At 37.6% G+C, this 20,995-nt stretch overlaps 1 protein-coding gene across 4 annotated transcripts in view; it reads left to right on the forward strand.

Annotated features, from left to right (window-relative positions):
• The window catches only part of epha8 (eph receptor A8), a 79,601-nt gene extending 62,556 nt beyond the window's left edge, over positions 1–17,045 (forward strand). For 2 of the 4 annotated variants that reach the window (XM_046875239.1, XM_046875242.1), the window contains 11 exons: positions 495–657; positions 3,077–3,212; positions 5,205–5,272; positions 5,458–5,583; positions 6,656–6,841; positions 7,953–8,014; positions 9,389–9,598; positions 10,100–10,249; positions 11,174–11,364; positions 12,026–12,181; positions 15,452–17,045. In XM_046875239.1, coding sequence (XP_046731195.1) covers positions 495–657; positions 3,077–3,212; positions 5,205–5,272; positions 5,458–5,583; positions 6,656–6,841; positions 7,953–8,014; positions 9,389–9,598; positions 10,100–10,249; positions 11,174–11,364; positions 12,026–12,181; positions 15,452–15,566 — 1,563 coding nt within the window. In that variant the 3' untranslated portion in view covers positions 15,567–17,045. The remainder of the gene's footprint in view (positions 1–494; positions 658–3,076; positions 3,213–5,204; positions 5,273–5,457; positions 5,584–6,655; positions 6,842–7,952; positions 8,015–9,388; positions 9,599–10,099; positions 10,250–11,173; positions 11,365–12,025; positions 12,182–15,451) is intronic. The other 2 variants (XM_046875240.1, XM_046875241.1) reach the window with 2 other exon arrangements.
• Positions 17,046–20,995: the final 3,950 nt, after the last annotated feature.

Genomic DNA, 20,995 nt, shown 5'->3' on the forward strand with positions numbered 1-20,995 from the left:
CAGATCGCGCAATTCAATCACATGGCTCGATGGCATCTCCATTTAATTGAATGAAAATTACCAACCAGTGGCGGTTTGTCACGATTTAGTCTGATTATTGAAAGTGACAATGAACGGCAAACAGTGTGGGCCATGCCAAGCGCCAGGGAGCCGTTAATTGCCGAGCGAGCCGGGAGCTTTGCCGCCTAATGGGCCAAGAGGGATCTCAGCTGTGTGGGGGAATTAGCAAACAGTGGTCGGCACCATCCGGAGAGCAAATGAGATTTGCATACGGCTGCTTATGAGGTTGAAAAGTTTTTCAAGGTAAAAGCCTGACACTGGCCTCAGATCCTAATATATGGAAGATTCTGTGTCCTGGTTTTCAACTAGGATCTTCATTAGCATCATGGCCAATTAGATGGCTCATCAAACTTTAAAAGTTTGATCAGGCAGCATAATCTCTGGATATATCAGGCGGGGAAAGTTCAAGGAATCTGTCTGGGATTTTCCCACAGGACAAAGAGCAGCAGAGCTATTCCACCCTGAAGTCGAAGACAACAAGCGCAAAAGTGTCTGGGCTCAAACCTGGCACCAGCTACATCTTTCAGATCAGGGCCAGAACCTCGGCTGGCTGTGGGCGCTTCAGCCCCTCTGTGGAGATCCAGACTGGAAAAGCAGGTGAGAACATGACACAATTTTATCAAATAGGCACAAATAAAATTGCAGTCATCTCTTATTGAGACGTTGGGGGTCTCCACATGGCATCATCTGTCTCCATACCACCCTGTCCTCTACAGCTGCCTCTTTCAAATCAACCCCCTGCATGTCAACACATCCATCAATATCGTCCTTGGCCTACCTCTTCTCCTCCATTCTTTTGCCAATATACCCCATGTCTCTCCATTACACATGACCAAACCATCTCAATCGCACCAAAAGGTCCTACCTGCACTGTACCTCTAATAAGCAAATTTTGAATCCTGTTCGTCCTCATCACTGCTACCTCCAGCTCCACCTTCAACACCACGAATATTATTATAGAATCATCTGCCATTCCAATTTTATTCAGTGAATATTTCACAATTAAGCAAAATACAAAGTAATAGAATTAAACAGAGTACTAGACAACACAACACAACACAACACAATAGAATAAATTACCATAGAAGGTTATTCAATGGAATTCCAAGAAGTAGAATACAGAAGGCAAGAATGTAATCGAAAATAGAACAGTTGATCGGAAAAATTCTATTATACACTGATCATTGTTAATCGTGGATTGTGATTGTGATTGTGATGGGGAGGTGAAGTTTAGCGTCTAAGGCTCTGGGTTACTAATCAGAAGGTCAGGGGTTTAAAGCCTGGTATCACCAAGCAACCACTCTTGGGGCCCCTGAGCAATGCCCTTAACCCTGTGTGCTCCAGGAGGGATGTATCATGGCTGACCACAGCTTTCTAAAATCGCCGGTATATGCGAAGTAAGAATATCACTATGCTGCAGTGTACATGTGACAAAAATAACAAACACAACACAATCCAATAGAATTAATTAGAAATAATTGCATAGAATTTCAAAAATACAGTATGCAAGAATGTAATGACGTAATATGAAATGCAATCAGAAAAATAGATTGGAATAGAATTGAACGCATTCTAAATCCTATTATATCCTTTTCTACATGTCATGTAGTACCCTACAGTTCCAGTTCCATACAGAATGAAACAGCTACAGTGTCGTAAACGTTTTTTTAATGACCTTAATGAGCTACATGGAGTATTTTTGCAAGTGGTTCAGCCTGAGAAATTCACACCTTCATTATTAGTGAAGATGCATTTTCGCATTTTCCACACATAATCCACGGTGTGAGGTGTTGGTTTGAATTCACTTTCATTTATCATCAGGCATTTGCTAGCCTCTATGTTGAATATTTTCATCCCTATGTTGTATATTCCCTCACTTACAACAGAAGACAACACGACTGATTAGAATACAGTATAAAAGAATACAACATGAAGCCCTGCTGAAGAACTGAACGTCATAGAATTATTATAATAAAACCCCATTAGCCACGATGCTAAATACATTTTCTCAACGATCCAATGAGCAGCAAGCTTTCTGGCGCTGAACGCACTAAAAGGAAATGGTATTGTAAAAACATCGATTTATTACAGTGCTACAGTTTTTCTGGATTCCAATGGTGTCCTGATTCACCAACTTAGGGGCCATCAATAAGTCATCGTGTTGGACAGAACGTTTTTGAGGAAGTGAGCATTCACAGGGGATTGATCATGATTTTATTACCGGGTCACCTTGCACAGAATCCCGAGTGTGCTCTTATAATCGCTTTGGTTATTGGTGGGTCATAACAGATATCTGATGTAATTGACCCTTTAAAAAAGGTGTGTGTGTGTGTATGTGTGTGTGTGTGTGTTCTCGGGAGGTTTAACGCCATGGAACATCGTTTCATCTGTGTGAGATAAAGAATGATTGACAGATGAATGAGTTTGAGGGTGAATTCATTGGTTTTTAAAAAATGACCTGCTTGACTAATAATTTGCATACCATATACACCATATGGCAAAAGTTTGTGGACACCTGGTGATGAGATTTGTGTGCTTTTTAAACATCTCATTCCACATTCAGTCCCCTGTTGCCTGTAACCTCCACTCTTCTGGGAAGATGTTCCACTAGATTTTGGAGTGTGCTTGTAGAGATTTGTGCTCATTCACCCACAAGGTTAGGTGTTAGTAAAGTCAGGTACTGATGTAGGTGATGTGAGGAGGCCTGGGGTGCAGTAAATTTACATTCATTCCAAAATGTGAGGAAATCTTTCACTCCAACCCATAAAAAGGCATATCTACATTGAGCAGGTTTGATGTTTCCTAGTTCAAGTATAGAAAAGATTTCAATACTACTCTATCCAAAGACATCCTATACAATTGCATGTCTCCAGTTTTTTGGTAACAGTTTGGGAAAGAACCACATGTTGCTGAAAAGTCAGGTGTTCTAAGACTTTTCTCCATATATTACATATAAAAGGTATATGAAGTATATGTCTCAGTATTTGCATGACTTTTTACTTCTGTCTTCTTCCAGCCCCTTTACGTTACAACACTGTGACGATTATCTGGATCTCCATGGCTCTAGTCTCGGGGCTCATCACCTTCCTGGCGCTTATCATCTGCAGAAAACGGCAAGAGGAGTACTTTGAATTGTCTCCCTTTTTCATCCTGTATCCAGAATTAATAAAGTGTTGAAATAATGTGCTGTTATTTAGACTTAAAACTTTTCAAAATAGTATATCTAAAATGAAACATCTCGCTACTTCGGGTCGCCGAAGATACGATGATACTATGTTTAGTTTTCCCGTTAATACAAGTAACATTATTTCGAATTCATAACTCAATATTTCCACATATCTTTTAATGTCAACATAAAAATTTGAGTTATTACATCAATACACCATTAGATCAGGTCATTATTACAATTCAAAAGCGTGTTATTAGTAAAATAATACATAATTTCCTTCATCTAAATAAAATATTGCATCATTTTGGTTTAACAATTAGATTTCTTGCTAATATCAGGCATTATTCTAATGTATAAAAATTTAGGATTATTATAATTAATGTTATTATTATTATTATTATTATTATTATTAATATTATTATTATTATTAATATTATTATTATTACATTATTTTATTTGGGTTTATTTTTAATATAATATATAATATAATGTAATTAATACTATTTTATTTTATTATGCACTATATGGGCAAAAGTTTGTGGACACCTGTGGAGCATAAAATTGATTTGTGGTTTTTTAACTTCCTATTCCATATTTCGAGCCCCATTTGCTGTTATAATAACCTCCACTCTGCTGAATAGATGTTCCACTAGATTTTCTGGATATGTGTAAGATTTCATTCAGACACAAGGGTGCTAGTAAAGTAAAGTACTGATGTAGGTGAGAAGGTGAGGAGGTTCCTGGGGGTGCAGTCATTCCCATTCATCCCAAATGTGTTCAGTAAGGGTGGCGCTCTATAGCAGGAGATCTTTGACTCCAACCCATGTAAACCAGATCTTCATAGAGCTGGTTTTGTGTAAATAGACACTGTCATGCTGGGACAGGTTTGGGTCTCCTAGTTCAAGTGAATAATTTTTTTTATCTTATGCATTCAAAGATGTCCAGTTTGGGTAAAAACCACACATGGCTAGAAAAGTCAGGTGTCCCAATACCTTTGAGTATATAGTGTACATCACTGGAGCTCACTTTTTAATTAAAAAATTTATCATTTCTATTAAAACATATTAATTTTACAATTTTTGTTCTTTTGTAATTTAATTTATTTAATATTTTAATATGCTGTTATTTTTAGCAAATGTTTTCTTTTTTTCTAAAACATAAAACTGTCTTTGTATTTTATTTCCTTTTTGTATTCTATTTTTTTATAGTTCATTATATTTACTATTAATTTGTTATATATTTTATTTTTTATTTTAATGTGCTGTTTTTTTAGCTACTTTTTTCATTTTTCCGAGACATAAAACCATCTTTTTATTTTATTTCATTTGTGTATTTAATTTTATTTTTATATTTTATTATATTCCCTATTTATGTTATTTATTTAAATTTTTATTTCAATATGCTGTTATTTTTTTACTTTTTATTTGTTATTTATTTTATTCATTTTGTTTCAGTTGTGATGTTATCTTAACCAAATAGGTCATTCTTTTTTAAAACATAATGCACGTTTTATTAATTTATATTAATTTATTTATTATATTAATATTAATTTATTAGATTTTTCTTGAAATTGCTAGCTAAAATCTCATTATTTCAATTGAAAAATTTCAACCTTTCAGTTAAAATCTTGCGTTTTATGTCTGACATATGATCTCTTTTTGTGACATCACAGCAACCTCAGTCTAATGAACTAAGTGTTAGGATAATAATTAAGAATAAATAAAACCTCTCAGGATGAATGTTGATGTTAAATAAAACTAAATATGATGCGTTTGAGTCACATTTTAAACCACAGGAACGTATCAGGAATGAATCACTTTCTCAAGCAATTTTAGCACACAATCAGCACAAGAAGCGAGAAACTAATTAGATTTTCACGTGTCATAAACGCAGCACAGAAGTTTGATCCTTGTCAAATCATCACTATGATTCCTGTCTTCTTAAAGAAAAAATCTTCTTCACCTTTTATCTCCAGACACTGTGGCTACAGCAAGGCTTTCCAGGATTCAGATGAGGAAAAGATGCATTACCAGAACGGCCATGGTACAGCAAATAATAAACAAATAAATAAATATTTTAATAAATCAAAAGATTTCAAAGCATTTTGGGTTGTGAGGCCAATATCCAGGCCCCGGCTGCTCCCCGGATGCTCCAGTGATTATTACTGTGATTGAAACGGCGCGTTCATCCTGCAATATGTGACCAAATGCTAATTCTGTTTATTCTAGTATCATTTCCAGAAGCCAGATTTTATATTGATCCGCACACGTACGAGGACCCATGCCAGGCCGTCCACGAGTTCGCCAGAGAAATTGAAGCTTCCCGGATCAAGATCGAGAAAATTATTGGTTCTGGTATGTTCTCATAGCGCAGCCTCTGAGAATACTGACGTTTGGATTAGCATTTTCTCGATCATCTGGGTGTGTGATGAATGCTAATGCGCTAATCACAAACGTTACGAGATGGATATTGCCGAATTTTTCTCAGATATCCTGCTAACAAGTCCTGGTGTATAGTACAGGTTTTGATTTGATATGTTCAGGTAAAACGTCCAGACGTCCAGACGTCCAGACAAGAGAACCACTTTTCTTTTTTTTACTGAAAATTAACACTTTTACTCAGTACAAGTTTTTTTTTTTTTTTTTTTTACCATTGTAGGTATAATATATGGACAAAAGTTTGTAGATACCTGATCATGAGATTTTATTAAACATTCAATTTAGTCTCCATTTGCTGTTATAATGACCTTCACACTTCTGGGAGGATGTTCCACTAGATGACATGGTTGATTGTTTTATCATTACCAACAATATCGATAGATGAATACGTTTGAGGTAAATTTCTTTTCTTTTTTTTCCATCTGCTTGGCTAATCATTCGCAGGCCATATACACTATATGGGCAAAGGTTTGTGGACACCTGACCATTAGATATGTGTACTTTTTGAACATCTCATTCCACATTTAGTCCCTAACCTCCACTCTTCTGGGAAGATGTTCCCATTTTGTAATGTGCTTGTGGAGATTTGTGGAGATTCATTCAGCCACATGGGGCTTAGTAAAGTCAGGTACTAATGTTTATCCCACATTCATCCCAAAGGTGTTTAGTAGGGTTTAGAGTTCTATAGCAGGAGATCTTCCATTCCAACCCATGTAAAGCAGATCTTCATGGTACCTGGTTTATCCAAAAATGTCTTATACAATTGTGCCTCCAACTTTGTGGAGTTTGAGGAAGAACCGCATTTGGGTGGAAAAGTCAGGTGTCCCATTAAAATGTTTATATGCATGTATTTATTTGTTTATTTGTTAAATGTAATTGTAAAAAATATATAAAATTGTAGCCCTTGTAAACAATCCTGACATTCTTGGATCATATACACTGTAATGTGTGGACTGAAAGTAGAGCAGTGCATCTCTCTGTGCTGTAGGAGAGTTCGGGGAAGTGTGTTACGGCCGGATGAAGCTGCCTGGGAAGCGGGACGTCCCTGTGGCCCTGAAGACTCTGAAGGTCGGCTACACTGAGAAACAGAGGCGAGATTTCCTGAGCGAAGCCAGCATCATGGCCCAGTTTGACCATCCCAACGTCATCCGTCTAGAGGGAGTGGTGACTCGAAGTAAGCTTTCCAGCCATGAAACTTGACTTGTGATCTAATCTCCAGCACATTTCAGCACTCATCTGCTTATTTAAACTAAGACTAGTGTTCATAAGCCTACATAAAGCCTACACTATAATAAACATGACATAATCAACCATGTTCTTGCATTTGGAGTCACAGTTCGAGTCATGACCTTCGTCTAGGTCAAGGTCACCTCACCACACAACACATGTAATCGTTCTAAGCCTGACAGGTTTATGTTAGTTGACAGAAAGCCGTAATGTAGTTTTAATGTAGGCCTATGAACATGAACAGACTTTAATTAGGGCTCAATGTAAAAATTAAAAACAGTTCAAAGGGCGAATTTTGTTAAATTCCCGAACGGCTGAATGACAAACACAGACATGGTTGTTGTTTTTTGTTTTAGAAAAGCACATAAAATGAACAATTATTGGTCCATTTAAGAAACACTGCGACGAAAAATGTATTATTTACTCAGAAGGTGTGTATATAAGTTGTATATGCTCACATAATTATACTATGATAGTTTTTTGTTTACTGTACGTGCTTATTTGTATTATTCAAAAAAGTTTTAATGAAGCACTTTACTTTTTGGATTGTTTAATAATCTGTGATGTAGTTACCTATATATATATTTCTGTCTGTCTGTCTGTCTGTCTGTCTGTCTGTTTATCTATTTCTCGGTCTGTATGTCTGTCTATCTATTTTGCTGTTTGTCTGTCTGTCTGTTTATCTATTTTCTGTCTGTATATATATCTATCTACCTATCTGTCTGTCTGTTTATCTATTTCTGTGTCTGTATGTCTGTATATCTATCTATCTTGCTGTTTGTCTGTCTGTTTATCTGTCTGTCTGTCTGTCTGTCTGTCTGTTTATTTATTTCTCTGTCTGTATGTCTATCTATCTATCTATCTATCTATCTATCTATCTATCTATCTATCTATCTATCTATCTATCTATCTATCTATCTATCTATCTATCTATCCTGCTGTTTGTCTGTCTATCTATCTGTCTGTCTGTTTATCTATTCTCTGTCTGTATATCTGTCTGTCTGTCTGTCTGTCTGTCTGTCTGTCTGTCTATTTGTCCATCCATCTCTCTGTCCCAGGTAAACCAGTAATGATCATTACTGAGTACATGGAGAACGGCTCTCTGGATTCATTCCTAAGGGTGTGTAATCTTTCATATTTACTTTAAAAATAAATATAAATATAAATAATATAAATAATATGTTCATGTTACTGCAATTCCTTTCTTTTCTTTTCTTTTTGGTCAGTTTGAATAAATAAATAAATAAATAAATAAATAAATAAATAAATAAATAAATAAATAAACAAATAAAGAAATAAATAACAGTCTGCCTAAACATGAATAAAACCTTAAAACCTCAGTCAGAATGAAATCTTTACAACTCCTCCATTTTTCTTCGTTTGTTAATTTCTACACTTGATTTTATTTTATATTAATTATGTTTGAGACACGTGCAAAAAAGAACGTAACATTTAAAAAGTACAAAGTACTGTACAGAGTGGAAAATGTCACCGTTCGGCCATGTGATCGGAATCCAAATCCACCACACTGCCACGAAAAGTCCAATTATAACCTGATCCAGAAATACAGCCTCAATCCTGAGCTCTGATAAGTAGGACCCAGGGCTGGATTTGTGAAACATGAGTAACTGAAGCTCTACCAGTGGTTTACAAGATGTCATTTAGAGAGCATGATAATAGGTACAACATCAGGACAAAGGTATTGGGACACCTGATTTTCCAGCTATTTGTGGTTCTTTCACAATCTGTTACCACAAAGTTGGAAATACGCAATTGTAAAGAACAACTTTAGATGCTGTAGTATAAAATTCTTTCTTCACTTGATCAAGGAGACCTAAATCTGCTCCACACAAATCTCCACACATTTTTGTGGAACATTTTCCCAGAAGAGTGATTATTCCAACAGTAAATCAGGACTAAAACATGTCTTATAGCAAGGTGCCAAAAAATTATTCGTTCATACAGTGTATGCATTCAGCTATTTTTTTCAGAGAGACTGTGCACTGCACATGTACACAAGATATTTTGGAAAAAGAAAAGCGGATTTAAGAGTTTGGCTGTTTCAATTTGAGCTCATTTGGATCGCTTGAGGTGTTTACATGAAGGTTTTTCAATCCAATTAGTAACGGATAATTGGGTTGCATGTAACATGTAACAGTTAATATCGATGAAAAATAGACCTTTCTTAGCTAACCAATTTATCCACATCATGCCAGAATGTAGCCATGATACCATCTGCTCCCACTGACACAAATCGGGGCAGTTGGGGCAGTTTTTTAAGGAAAATAAATTCATGTGGAAAGGGTCTAATTGAAAAGAAGGAAAAGGAATTAGATACCAAGATATAGGAACTAGGAATTCAGGACACATGAGAGACACTGAGTAGAAGAAACATGGCAGGACTGTAAATTAAAGACACAGCCTGAGGAATGGTGAAGAAACAGGACCAGGAGGGATGGTTTCATGACACTTCGTCATATATCTGTCCTCACAGAGACACGATGGTCAGTTCACCATCATTCAGCTGGTCGGGATCCTCAGAGGCATCGCTGCCGGAATGACGTATCTGTCGGATCTCGGCTACGTTCACCGGGACCTGGCAGCGAGGAACATCCTGGTCAACAGCAATCTGGTTTGCAAGGTATCAGACTTTGGCCTGTCGAGGGTTCTGGAGGATGACCCGGACGCAGCTTACACAACCTCTGTGAGTGCCATTGTCAATAAAGCATAGGGTATTTATAAAGCATCATAATCGGTTTATAATGCGATGTTACATTTCATGCATGGCTCATTATAATGTAGGAATACTGCAATACTTTTATGGTGGTACTGCATACACTGAGGTACCTCATGAGGCACTATAGACATTATTATAAAACTTTCCATGTTATGACAATGCTTATTATTTATAAGTAAGAGTATTAAAGGTTATAATGCATTATATCACCAGTAGAAAAGACTTCAGACACTATTCAATGCTCTATTCAAACATCATCTTTAATTTTATAATGTGTTATGTACACTATATGTAGTATATCGTACGGACAAATGCATAACACAATATAAAAAAACTAATGCATTATAATAATGCCTCATAAATGCATTATAACATATTATGAATCTGTTCATCGTTCCCTAATTAGAAATGTAACCTGAAACTGATTATTATTACATTCCATTTCTATTATCAAATGAAACACGGCAGGGTGGGAAGATCCCGATCCGCTGGACAGCCCCCGAAGCCATCGCATATCGCAAGTTCTCCTCGTCCAGCGACGTGTGGAGTTACGGAGTGGTGATGTGGGAGGTGATGTCCTACGGAGAGCGGCCGTACTGGAACCTCACCAACAGAGATGTAAATATCTGTCCTTATATATGTTTATATATGTATATATATGTATAAGAGCAGGGCGCTTTATAAATGCTGTGCTTCATAATCTTATAACTAAATTATTAAATTATAACAAATACTTTATTACAGTAAACAAGCTCAGGTACATTTATTACTTATCTTTAATAAGAGCATATAATATAAATATAAATTCAGCTAGATAAAATTCAATTCAATGACCTTATGACTAATTTTCTATCAACTGTATTTATTTTTTTGTATGTTGCATTTTTGTATAGCTGTAATATATTAGAGTATATATTATATACACCTGTAATATAAAAATTCAGACACCTGCCATATTTGGTTCTTCCCCAAACTGGAGGCACTTCAAGGCTGGATGAACGTCCAGAGAATCTGATGGATAATCTTCTCAAAAAATGGAGGTTATTATAACAGCAAATAGGGACTACATGTGGAATCAGTGATCAAAAAAGCACATATAAGACCTTTGTTCATATAAATATATATTATATAAAAATAAGAAGAAGAACAAGAAAAAAATATAAAAAAATGGATCTGTGGATCAGTAGTGTGTGTTTTTGTGTGTGTAGGTGATACAATCAGTTTATTCCCACATTAAAAAGGATAATAACAGACACCTATAAATGACAAACTGTATGAACCTGTTATAAGCTGGAATTAATGCAAAAAAAAAGAGAGAACGTTTACAGAGAAAGTTTTTCTGCGTTCAGCAGTAACAAAGTGTGTTAAGAATAGGAGTTAATTATGATACGATACGATACGATACGATACGATACGATACGATACGATACGATACGATACGATATAATACTATATGATAGGAATTGTGAACTAAAATATGTATTGCCTTATTGAAGGTCTTTTGAAAATTATAAGCTCTGAATATATATTTCTGGTGTGCAGGTAATAAAGTCAGTAGAAGAAGGCTACAGGCTCCCGGCGCCGATGGGCTGCCCTGCTGCTCTCCACACGCTCATGCTGGACTGCTGGCAGAAGGAGCGCAGCGAACGACCCCGGTTCTGCCAAATCGTCACGGTCCTGGACAAGCTTATCCGCAACCCAGAGAACCTCAAGTCAATGGACACATTGTGCAGGTAGAGAGCCGGCAATCGATCCACTGGCTTTTTATTCTCCTTTGCAGGGATTTGCTCAACAAATGCACTCTGTTTGTGTCAGATATGATCCCTTATTGAAGGAGCACAAAGTTGTGGCAGAAAAACTTTTCTACTCGAAGCCTGGGAATAACCCATCTTAAAAAGGGTTTGTGTGGGGGGGTGTTTGGTGTCTCAGACAGGGAGCATACATTTTCCAATAAGCCCGTCTCAAATAGATGTGTTCTGTGTTAAGTAAAAGGGCCTCTGTTCTATATTGACATTGATCCGCACCGAATCCAAAGACTCATAGAGGGTTTGCGCTCGAGCCGGGCCGTCCTGCAATTGGACTTTGTATAAATTGCTCGTGCGCCAAAGGGTCGGCGATGCATATCGCCATGGGGAGCAAAGTGGCGACGCCAGAGGATTTCATCCCTGTGTTAATCAACCCCGAAGAACAGCCGTTTCTTCTTTCTTTTTTTTTTCCATCCACACTCATGTCTTTCCTCCTGCACTTCTTCATCATTTCATCTTGTATTGATTTTCTGCCTGAGCTGGTTGCATTTCAAAGCTTTCCTTCATTGCCTACTTCTCGCTCTGTCTCTCTCTCTTCCTCTTTCCTCCTCTCTTTCTTTCTTTTGTTCTTTTTTTCCCTCCCTCGCAGACTAAACAGCCCATTGATGAACAGAAGCGTTCCCGATTTCACGACCTGCAGATCGGTGAACGACTGGTTGGACACCATCAAGATGAGCCGCTACAAAAACAACTTTGCCGCAGGAGGTTTTCACACACTCGGTCACGTGATGAGCATGAATCAACAGTAAGTCGTAACGCCACGTATACATACCACAAACTCCTCGACTCTACAATTTAAAGTGTGCGGAAAAATCAATATTCTTCTATATGCTTCTTCAAAACATAAATCCTCTATAGAACAGGGATTTTCATTATATCAAGTCTTTATAAGCAAGTGATCACTTATACAATCACTTATGTTTGTGGACATCTGATTATAAAATTGTGCTTTTTTAACAAAATTAAGTTCATTATTGTTATTGTTATTATTATTATTATTATTATTATTATTATTATTATTATTATTATTATTGTTGTTGTTACATGATGTTCTTTATGATTGTCATTATTTTACTTGAATACCTGGTTACTATAAGATAATATTTGAATATATTAAGTAAAACATCTCATTATTTTGAACTTAATACTATGATATTAATTATATACAGTATATTGGCAAAAGTTTGTGGACACCTAACCCTAAAAATGATTTGTGCTTTTTAAACGTCCCATTCCACATGTTGTCCCCGTCTGCTCTTATGATGACCTCGACACATTTGGCAAGGTGTTCCACTGTATTTTGTGGAGATTTGTATGAGATTTCAGCTACAAGGGTGATATCAAAGTCAGGTAGTGATGTAGGTGAGAAGGTGAGGAGATCCGGGTTGCAGTCAGTGTTCAAAGGTGTTTAATAGGGTTCCGAGTTCTATAGCAGGAGATCTTCCACCAAATCCAACCCATGTAAAGCATATCTTCATGGAGCTGGCATTGTGCACAGGGGGTTTGTGCACAGGTGTGCCCCAATACTTTTGAACATAAAGTGTAAGATGTCATTGCAACACAGTTTAGTTTTTATCCTCAACTGATGGGAGAAATTCTCCCGTTTGTGCCAAATCGTAGGGCCGCTATTGGATAAAAGATCAGAGAGAATTTATTTATGATTTCTTCGGGAGTTCACAAGAAGGTCAAGTGTAAAGGAAAACAAGTGTTGAAACGTTTTCATAGAGTTTCATCCAGATCGTTTTAGAAATAGGAGGAAAAAAACTATAAAAGTTGGACTGGAAACATTTGCATATTAATGATGAGAGAATGCGATCGATAAAATTATAATAATAATAATAATAATAATAATAATAATAATAATAATACAAGCAAAGTTAAAGCTGTTTTCCACAAAGTCTTCAAGACAAAGTTTTTTACAGTTTCTTTGTATTAAGCTTTTTTTGTAATCCTGTTAACTTCAAGAGAAAAAAAGTTAATTATGAGTTAAATTATTTTTATTAAAAAAATCGAAGTCTCGGATGCTCATAGTATGGAAGCACCTGGTCTATTACGGTTTTTGAGAGACATGTTCCTTTTGTTTCTTTGCAAAAAACTCGGTAATGTAACACTATGAAGATTAACTTTGACTGAACAAATTTATAAATTTCCAGATTTTCCACTTTATTTGCTTTTTTAAAAATAATGGAGAAAAGCTTTACACAACTTTAGAATCCAGACAGTTGATTTCTCTGAACAAAGTATCAAATACTTTTGTAAAACTCGCCAAAGATGTTCTTAACTAGACATTTCTTTCTTGTGATCCAGTTTATCCCAGAGCGGTTCAATAGAATTTCGGTGCAGTGACTGGGCAGGTCGTTCCAATGATAGATATCACTCCAGATGACTGTTTACGCTCTAAATAGCGCTTACAGAACTCAGACGTATCCGTCGCTTCGACTCATCGTCTTGTTGTACGGTGAATTCAGTTCCAATGAGCCACAGTCCAGACGGAACTGCATGGTGTGAGTTGAAGTATGGAATGGTTGCCATGTTGGTTCCTTTCACTTTCCAGAATAAGTCTCCAACTTTCCCTGCTACAAAACAACCCCAAACCATTACGCTTCTACCTCCATGTGTGACTGTGGTGGTGAAGGAGTCTGATCACATCTTCACTCCCTCTCTCCATCTTACACAAGTTCTTCTGTTGACAAAAATGTCTCCACTCATTCACTGTCCAATTCTTGTGTGCTTTTGCCTTCTACCTTTACTTGTGTTTTTTATAGTAATGCACACAAATGTCAATTTGATTTTCAGATATGCAAAAAAGCTACTTAAGTACAGTAACAAATTACATTTACTTCTTCACTGTCCACCGCTGGCATGTACAGAGATCAGTCCAGTGCAGAGATGACCATAAATCATACAGTCATATAGTCAAACAATCATACAGCAACAGTATCGCCATGTCTCCTTATGTTTACTGCAGGTTCCATGAAAAGTTTTATGAGTTCTGATGACCTCAGTGGTACAGCACAGCCTTTTGACTATAGTTACAATTCGCAGCAGAACTGCTTTCCAATAGTCAAATCGTTTGAGTGAATTATTTGAGTGGAACTGCAATCAAATTCTTTTGCTTGTTGGTAAAATGTAATTATTTGGTGATTTAGTGTCGATTAAAGACAAATGTCTGCATCCTCTTCTTTCTAGACACGTTAAATTTGCTAACTATGATGAGGTGGCTAGTTCCTGATAGGCGGCGCACATGTCAAGGGCCGGCCCTGAGACCGTTAAACAAGATGGCAGACAACAATGTTGGTGTGTGCAGAGAACAGCGTGTGGTGCTGAATTTTCTTGTGAACAAAGACGTCAAAACCTGCAGAAGACTTTTAGCACAGAACGGTGATGAGACACTCAGCTGCAGTAAGACATTTGAATGGTGTTCCATGAATGGTCGTGGTGGTTCCCTGATGATGAATTGAAGCAGGGTGTCCTAGGCTGGTTCAGGCGTCCTGACAAATGTTTCTATGCCGAATCTTTCATTAGTTGAATGCTTGCAGAGAGCTTTTTATAAAAGATATTAGAGATAAAGCAGTTATAATGTTGTATAAATGTGTGTAAGTTTAGTGCCTATAAGACTGTGACAAGGAAAAAAAGATGGCATGAGCGAGAAACCTTGAGAAGAACCAGATTTAAAAGGGAACCTACCCGAATGTTTATTCATTACAGTTCCATTGTTGAGGTGTGCGCATAAATGCAGAACTGTTCATTCAGCCTGTGGTCCTGAGCCATGGTCATTTTAATTCCAGTCCAAATCCATCCTCAAGTTCTTCAAGCGCTTAGTAACTTCATAGATCTTTAGGCTGTAGACACGGAACCATCCCTAACCGCACCGAGCGGGATTTTACAAGCTATCATAGCAATTTCCATGACATGACAAAAACGTAGCTGCAACGGTCAGCAATTAATTATAGCACATTACACAGTTATGACAGTTTTTCTGCTTATTTGGATTCTTTTTCTTGTTTCCTTGTAGTGACATCCAGAAGCTGGGGGTTACACTGATGGGCCATCAGAAGAAGATCATGACCAGCGTCCAGGTGATGCGAGCGCAGGTGTTGAACCAGAGCGTGCCGTCGGTGCACGTATAATCACCTGCCGCGTCGATATAAATGCAGAATCGTCTGACGTGTATATGCGTGTGTGTTGGGGTCATGGGTCATGTGACTCTCAAAGACTCTCCTTTTGAAAGAGAACTAGACAAGGACTCTAATCTCCAAGGGATTCCACTTCCTCTTCCTTACAGCACTGGATTTTTTGTTTTTTACTCTTTTTTTTGAAAAAAAAATCCCTGCATTCTTTCTCCGATAAACTTTTGTATATATATTTTTTCGTTTGTTTTTTTGTTTCAAGTAAACGGACTGCCAGCCTTATAGGGAGAATGAATTATCGGTGTACATAAACGAAGATGTAATGAGTGTCTCTGATGTATAGGTGAGAATGCGAGCACTTCACATCGCTATCAATCCTCTAAGTGTTTAATTTAATATAAGATTGTTTATCTGCTTTTTCAGCATTGAAAATATATAAATACACTATATGGGCAAAAGTATTCATCCAACCAGATGTGCTTCTTCTTCAAACTGTTACCACAGATTTGGACATACACAATTCTATAGAAGGTCTTTGGATGCTGGAGCATGACATTTACCCTTCACGTGAGCTAGGAAACCCAAACCTGTTCCAGCACCACAATGCTCCATGAAGATCTGCTTTACATGGGTTGGATTTGGAGCGCTAAACCCTAGTGAACACCTTTAGGATGAATGTAAACGCTGCACCCCAGACGTCCTCACCTTACACATCAGTACCGGACTTTACTAACACGCTTGCACCCGAATGTACACAAATCTCCACAAAATCTAGTGAAACATCTTCTCAAAAGAGTGAAGGTTATTATTGCAGTGAATGGGGACAACACCTGGAATGGGATGTTAAACATAAACCTTTGCCCATGTAGTGTATATATAGAAGTAGAAAACTTTGTTTGGTTGTGTGTGGGAGGGGGGTGGGGGGCAAAATATAAGTTTTTTTAAACTGATTTCTAAAACCACATGAAAATTACTCTTCCTCCCTTTAACATTGATATCTTCGGCTTTTTCATGGACTAATTCATTATGCACATATCAGCCACTTAAAGGTCATTTGTGACACTTTAATTTTTTTTTTTTAGCTTTCGTTTTTCTGTCTGCTGCTTCAAAAGAACAAGAGACGCCCTGACTAGAAGATTCCTCAAACCGCTGGTTTTCACCTAATAAACTCTGATTCAGACCACAGCGTTAAACAAAAGTCTGAATTTCACTAATAATAATAATAATAATAATAATAATAATAATAATAACAATAATAATAATAATAGAAAATGAGAATATTGTGATAAATTATATGTGTGGTAAAATATATATATAATATCTGCTAATTAGGATGTCGCTTCAATTCCAATTTATTAGTAATCTGTTTCTTTCTTTCCCTCTCTGTCTCTCTCTCTTTTCTCTCTTAGTCTGTGTCTCTGTCTGTCTCTCTCTACCTCTTCCTCATGCTCTCTGTCTTTCTCTCAGTGTTTCTCTGTCCCTCCCTCTGTCCTTCTTTCTCTCTCTCTCTGTCTTTTGCTCCGTTTTCTGAACTTCTCTATCTTTGTCTCTTCCTTTCTCTCGTTCTATGCCCCTCTCTTTCTATCCTTCTTTCTTTCTTTCTTCTTCTCTTTCATTCTCTTTCTGTTTTTCACTTTTCACTCTGTCTATCTGCCTCTCCTCTCTTTCTTTCTCTCTGTCACTTTGTCTCTTTTGTTTTCTTTTTCATTGCCTTTCTCTCTCTATCTCTCTCTCTCTGTCGCATACTCCCATTGTATCTGTCTTTCTCCACAATCGCTCTCTCTCTCTCTCTCTCTCTCTCTCTCTCTGTGTGTGTGAAGTGCACCATGTGCTATAATCGTATGTATGAAATGAAAAAATATATAAGGACACATTGTGTCATGCTCTTGTAGGGAAATAATGAAGGGTGGATTTAATGTCCACTGGATAGTTGATGGTTTTCCTGTAAAAGCATGACGTAGGGTGGTTACTTCTCATTCAGTATTCTGGGACTTTATTCAAAGTTTTTGATTTTAATGAAAAACTAAGATTTCCATATTCATGGGTTTGTAAAGTTTTTATTTTTATTATTCAGTTTGAATCCTTTAGCGATGTCTGGAACGGATCGAATGCAGGGTATTTTCATGCGTATCGTCAGGGTTGTTGCAATAAAGTGTTGGAATGTAGAACATTTCTGTAGAACGGAAAGGGGATTGATGTGATGGGTTCTCGTGAATCATTTAGGTGTACATAAGGATAAAAAAGAAATAAATATGAAAAAGTTCTTTCTGTACTTTTTTCAAAGAGCAATACTCTCCTGTATGCACCAGTAAGTGCGAATAAAGTCCAAACACTGCCATCAGTGGTCTCGCAATGACTTCATGGATCAGTGTGTGTCTCATCAGCAGCAGCAGCATTATCATCACCCATGTCACCACCATGATAACACAGCACAGGACAATGCCATCGGCATCCACGGTGTCCCACTTCCAATTTTCAGCTCTCTCTGTTTCTCCCTGAGGCTAGACTGGACCATCATGTCATCTTCTGTCAGCAACCATCTCTCATCTGAGGATAGTAACTGTGCTGGGCATGAAGCTGGAAGCATAGCAATTACTAACGTCTGCTGCAGAACCTGTAATACTAAAAACAGAACCACCAAAACCAGCAGAAGAACCAGAGACAATAGCAGAAGAATCAGCAAATGTAGCAGAAGAGCTAGTAAAATTAGCAGCAGAACCTGCAACACTAGCAGAAGAACCAGCCATACTAGCAAAAAATAACAGCAACTCTGGCAGCAGAACCGGCAAAAGAATTAGAAAAACTAGCAGCAGAACCTATAAAACTAGCAAAAGAACCAGTAAAATTGGCAGAAGAACAAACAAAAATAGCAGTGGAACCATCACTAAACTATCAGAAGATCCAGTTAAACTAGCAGAGGAAGCAGCAAAATAGCAGCAGGACCAGCAGAACTGGCATAATTAGAAGATCTGGAAGTACCAACTAAACTGGGAGAATTGGTAGAACCATCTGAATCAGCAGTACTGAGAAACTAAGAAACCCAGTTGAGCTAGAAGAACTCGGGAAAAGAGCCAGGAGAACTATCAAAAGTGGGAAAATCTGCACTACAGGCAGAACTGACAGAACCAGCAGAGCAGAAACTGAAGTACTGGGAACAATCAGAACTGGGAAAACTGGTAAAGCCACATCCTTGACTTTTGATGGAGATGCGTTCTGATGACCCCATCATAACTTGAAAACATGGTAAGTTGAGACATGGCCTAGTCTACACTGGAGTCTCAAAGAATGGTGATCAGTATGAGGTACAGTAGTATACTGTAATAAATTAATCATTTAACAAATTACAGTAAATAATTAAGTAAAACAGAGCAATTTACAGTACTGTAATGTATAAACTATACAATATATATGCATGTGGCAGCAGGCGCATGGACGAGCGTCGGTTCATGAGATGTGCTGTGTTTCAGTGTCAGGTGACGCAGATAAAAAGGAAATAAACAAGAACTAAGATTAGGTTTTGAAACACCAAAAACAGAAAAAATAGGGAGATGCGTAAATCCAGGGCCCGTGCCAGTGTATCATACGGGATCGGAAAAGTCAAACCATTGTACATTATATACACAATATATATATAAACATACACATTTTATTAGGAACCCCTCCAAATCCAGGAACTGGTTAAAAGCTTATGAGCTAATGTCCATATAAAACAAACAATGATAAAAAAATTTGTGAGTGTTATTATATATTAAATATGTGCCACTTGTCAAACATGCCATACACATTTTACATGTATCTCAATAATACAGCTGGGAATTTCTCAACGTCTAGAAGTGGCACCGGGTGGGATTTTAATGCTTGTAAAAAAACATCCTGTAGCTGAACTCTGAGTTGTTTTTATTCAGCTGAATAAGCGAAACAAAAAAAGTGGTAAAAAAAAATAAAATAAAAACTCTGTGTGCACTGTGCCTGACCTGGTACAACATGGAAAAGGACTTCCCTTCGTTCAGAGCAAAGCTGCAAGCCTTGCATGAGCCCTGCTACCATACGCCCTACAACTGTTTAGTAATTCAGTCATCTTCTCATCAGCATAAATGCAAATCAGCTTTGTATCTATGCATGGCTTGCCTTTTCTCTTCTCCACACACACACACACACATTCTCCACTCGCTCCCGGGCCTCCTCGTTTCCCCCTCCCGACTTTCCCTTTTGATGTTATTAAGCAAACTCTGTCGCTGATGATCCGTATTTGCATGCAGGTCCCGCTTGGCAAATTAATAAGGCCCTTGAGATATCTACTAGACAGAGGAGAAATTAAGCACTCTTCCTTTTCAGGGAGCCGAAAACAAATGCGGCGGGTCACGCTGAATCAGAGGGTCTCGTCGCTCTGTTTAGTCACACAGCCGCATGACCGCAGATTCAACTTCACGGAGCTTATTACCAAAAAGAGATTTTGCACAATGGGGCTGAAAAACGATGCGTCGGCTATGTGCGAGCTTTACTCAGGACTACTTTTTTGGAAGAGACGGTTTTGCATTTCCCGTGAGTCTTCTTGCCCTGAGACAATTTATAGACGTATTTTATAAATGTATAATTTTATATGTTTTTTTTTTATTTAAGTAACATCTACAGCATTTCAATGAAATAAAACACCAGGCTATCATTATGTAAGGCCCTGATGGAAAGGGAGAGATGCGATATTAATGCATTTGCTTTTAATCTTCTCACAGATTAAGCCGAACTGTGAGAACCAAAAACACTGGAAGAACCAGGATAACTGAGAGATTTTGCAGAACCTGTGAACTGGGAGAGCTAGCAGAACTGAAAAAAACAACAAAAAAGAAAAAAGAAAATATGCAAACTGGAAGACTCAACGGAACTTGCAGAACTGGGAGACCCAGCAGACCTGGGAGACTGAGCAGTACAAGACAAACTGGAAGACCTGGCAAAATCAGAAAAAGCAGCATAACTGGAGACCCAGCAAGACCAGCAGTACTGGGACAACCAGCAGAATTGGGAGAGCCAGCAGAATTGGGAGATCGGGCAGAAATTTTAAAAGCAGAGGCAGCAAAACTGGGCGAACCAGCAAAGTTGAAAGACCTATCAGAACCAGCAAAATGTGAAAACAGAACTGTGAGACCCATCAGAACAAGCAGAACTCTGAGAACAAATGGTACAAGGATAACCAGTGGGAAAAAAAAAAAAAAGAAAACTAAAAGACCCAACAGAGCCAGCAAAACTGGGAGGTCCAGTGGTTAGTGGTTAACCCTGGAATCATCAAGCTGCCAACCTCGAGCAAGGTCCTTAACCCTCTGTGTGGCAGGGCCACTGTAACATGGCTGACCCTGCATGATACATCTCTACAATAGGTGAAGAAATAAACTAAGAAAAAAAAAAAAAAATTGGTGGAGCCAACAAAAGTGGAAGAC

The sequence above is a fragment of the Silurus meridionalis genome, chromosome 19, assembly GCF_014805685.1.
Source record: "Silurus meridionalis isolate SWU-2019-XX chromosome 19, ASM1480568v1, whole genome shotgun sequence".
Taxonomy (NCBI): Eukaryota; Metazoa; Chordata; class Actinopteri; order Siluriformes; family Siluridae; genus Silurus; species Silurus meridionalis.